We start from the raw sequence: 3,649 nt of genomic DNA, 5'->3' as shown, positions 1-3,649 counted from the left end.
CGACCGTGGGCCTCGGAGTCCCCTTCTATCCTGTTCGTTTCTTATTTCTTTATATTTTGATAGACAGTGATGTATAGGATTATTTGGTATTGTACTTAAAGCTTGTTACTTATATCACACCAGGTTTTGGGATTTTATGTATTGAGTTTTGGTAGATTCCTTTTATGAAATTGTTGGGATGTTCAAGTTTTAATCTCTTATTTAATGTTTTCGCGTATTGTTTAGGCTTACCTAGTCTTAGAGATTAGGTGCCGTCACGAGATCCCACGGGGGGAAATTGGGGTCGTGACATGGACGGAGGAGTGTCAGAAAGCCTTTGACAGAATCAAATTGTATCTTTCAAACCCACTAGTGCCGGTTCCCCCTGAACCAGGGAAATCATTGTTGCTCTATTTGTCAGTCTTGGACAATGACTTTGGCTGTGTGTTGGGGCAACTTGACAAAACTGGGAGAAAGGAGCAGGCCATCTACTACTTAAGCAAAAAGTTCACACCGTGCGAGGCCAAGTACATTTTGATAGAACGCACGTGTTGTGCTCTGACCTGGATTGCTCAAAAGTTACGGAATTACATGTCAGCATACACCACGCATTTGATATCTCAGCTCGACCCGCTCAAGTACATTTTTCATAAACCAATGCCTACAAGAAAGCTAGTTAAATGGCTAATTCTCCTCAGGGAATTTGACATTTTGTACATATCTTAGAAGGCTATCAAAGGACAAGCTTTAGCCTACCACCTCGCCGAGAATCCAGTGGATAGGGATTACGAGCCACTTACCACGTATTTCTCCAATGAGGAAGTACTATTTACCGGGGAAGATATTGCAGAATCATACCGTGGGTGGAGAATGTTTTTCTATGAAGCAGCAAATTTCAAAGGAGTCGGGATTGGGGCAGTCTTGATTTCAGAATCTGGACAACACTACCCAGCATCGGCAAAGATAAGATTCCCTTGTACCAATAATATGGCTGAATATGAGGCATGCATCATTTGAATTAGAATGGTAATCGACATGAACATCAAAGAACTTTTGGTCATAGAAGAATCCGATTTGCTGATCTACCAAGTCCAAGGAGAATGGTCAACCAAGAATGTCAAGATATTGTCGTACGTGCACTGCGTGAAAGCGCTGTGCAAGAAGTTCACAAAGATAGAGTTCAAGCATGTCCCCAGAATTCAGAACACGTTCGCAGATGCCCTTGCAACCTTATCATCCATGATTCAGCATCCAGACAAAAACTACATCGACCCCATCGAGGTAGTAATCAAAGATAAATATTCCTATTGCTTCCATGTGAATGAAGAAGCAGATGGTAAACCTTGGTATCACAATATCAAGTAGTTCCTTACGACCAAGGAGTACCTAGAAAATGCTACTAATGGTCAAAAGCGAGCCCTCAAGAGGTTGGCAAACAACTTTTTCCTCAACGGGGAAGTCTTGTACAGGAGGACCCCAGACTTAGGTTTCCTGAAATGTGTAGACACCACCGAAGCAACCAAACTATTGGAAGAAAGACATGAGGGACATGTGGACCCCACATGAACGGGTTCATGTTAGCCAAGAAGATTTTGAGAGCTGGATACTTTTGGATGACTATGGAAAGCTATAGCATCCGCTATGTGCAGAAGTGTCACCAGTGCCAGATTCACGGAGATTTCATTCGGGTTCCACCATATGAATTAAATGCAATGGGTCCACCCTGGACTTTCGACGCCTGGGGCATAGACGTGATAGGACCCATAGAGCCTGCAGCATCAAATGGACATCGTTTCATTTTGGTAGCCATCGACTATTTCACCAAATGGGTCGAAGCTTCTACTTACAAGGTCGTCACAAAAGGAGGTAGTGGCCGATTTTGTCCGAAACAACATCATTTGCAGATTTGAGATACCAGAGTCTATCATCACTGACAATGATGCAAACCTCAATAGAAACCTCATGAGGGAAATAGGTGAAAAGTTCAGAATCGTCCACCGCAATTCCACAGCCTATAGACCACAAATGAACGGGGCAGTCGAGGCAGCTAACAAGAATATCAAGAGGATTCTGCAGAAGATAGTGGACAATCACAGACAATGGCACGAGCAGTTACCTATCGATTTATTAGGGTACCGGACTACCATGAGAACATCTACTAGGGCAACGCCATACATGTTGCTAAACGGCACCGAAGCAGTTATACCCGCAAAAGTCGAAATACCATCCTTAAGAGTCATTAAAGAAGCAAAATTGGACAATGCAAAATGGGTATGCGTCAAGAAAGAACAACTCATGCTCATTGACGAGGAAAGAATGGATGCAGTATGTCATGGACAGCTATACCGAAAAAGGATGGCTAGCGTATTTAACAAAAGAGTGAAGCCTCACCAATTCACGTCCGGGCAGTTGGTTCTGAAGAAAATCTTCCCCCCACCAGGAAGAAGCCAAAGGAAAGTTCGCACCAAATTGGCAAAGTCCTTAAGTGGTTCACCGAGTGTTGTTGGGTGGAGCTCCAATCATGGCAGAAATGGATGGAAGAGTCAACACGAAGCTAATCAACTCGGATTCAATCAAGATATATTATTCCTGAAGATAGATAGAGTTTATGATTTTGATATAACAGAACTACGTTCAACCTGAGTTCCAACTGAGGGATACATAGGAAACCCACGTAGGGTTCAGTTTCTCTCCCCCATTCTCTTGTAATAGAAAATACAAATGTCATTTTTGTATGTTGTACAGGAACTACGCCGACTTGATTTCCTCAGATAGGAATATGTAGGCAATCCTCATTGGATTCAATCGTATTTTGTAATTGAACTACGTTCTGGCCTGATTCCACTTGGATACGTAGGATGTCTGAGTCAGACTCGTCCATTTTCATTTCATAATCTCATCATTTTGCATCTATTATAGATGAACTACGTTCCGACCTAATTCCATTTTGGATACGTAGGCTGCCTGGGCCATGCTCGGTCGTTTCATCACATTTCATCATTATCCCTCGAACTATGTTAAGACCTGATTCTGTTTTGGATATATAGGCAACCTAAAAGGGTTCGGTCATAACCTTAGGAAACCTCTGTAATGCATTAGCCTTAATTACGATGCAGTCGCAACAGCAAAAAGCCGCGTTGTTAGAGACACAATGGAAGATCGAAATCAACGGGATGAAGTTCTTAGAGAAATATGATTCGCGTGTAGAGAACCTTTCGTAACATGTCATAATCTGGAACGATGGCGTTTTCCTTAAAAAGAAATAAGACTTTTCAACATATTTTCTAATATATATATATATATATATATATATATATATATATATATATATATATATATATATAAATATATAAATAATCTGTTCTATCTACTGAACTCTGTGGCGCAATCATGTCGAAGGTTGGGTCAAATCAATACCATGGTCGATACAAACCAACTTTTCCCTTCCCCTACTAAGAAGTTTCCTTTCAGTGCAAGGTCAATAGGGAGTAAAGAATCGATGGGACCACACTGGGGCAAATGATGGACCCGCCACTTGCCTAAGATTATCTCTCCTCCTTTTGCTTTAAAATTTACAGGAACAACTAAGGCTAACTCTTGAATCCTTTGCAGGTGCTTTGGAATCAGACAGCTGACACAGAAATCTTTAAATAGCAAATCGTCTGCTCAA

The 3,649-nt window shown here is 41.5% G+C and overlaps 1 protein-coding gene across 1 annotated transcript; it reads left to right on the top strand.

Annotated features, from left to right (window-relative positions):
- The first annotated feature begins 1,002 nt into the window (after positions 1 to 1,002).
- LOC138895804 (uncharacterized) lies at positions 1,003 to 2,622 on the top strand. Its single transcript, XM_070180539.1, has 2 exons — positions 1,003 to 1,340; positions 1,884 to 2,622. Exons 1-2 carry the CDS (start codon positions 1,003 to 1,005, stop codon positions 2,620 to 2,622), a joined length of 1,077 nt encoding a protein of 358 aa, XP_070036640.1.
- Positions 2,623 to 3,649: the final 1,027 nt, after the last annotated feature.

Source organism: Nicotiana tomentosiformis, chromosome 7 (genome assembly GCF_000390325.3).
Source record: "Nicotiana tomentosiformis chromosome 7, ASM39032v3, whole genome shotgun sequence".
Classification (NCBI taxonomy): domain Eukaryota; kingdom Viridiplantae; phylum Streptophyta; class Magnoliopsida; order Solanales; family Solanaceae; genus Nicotiana; species Nicotiana tomentosiformis.
The sequence above is the reverse complement of the archived record's forward strand: the minus strand, read 5'-3'. Positions and strand labels throughout refer to the sequence as shown.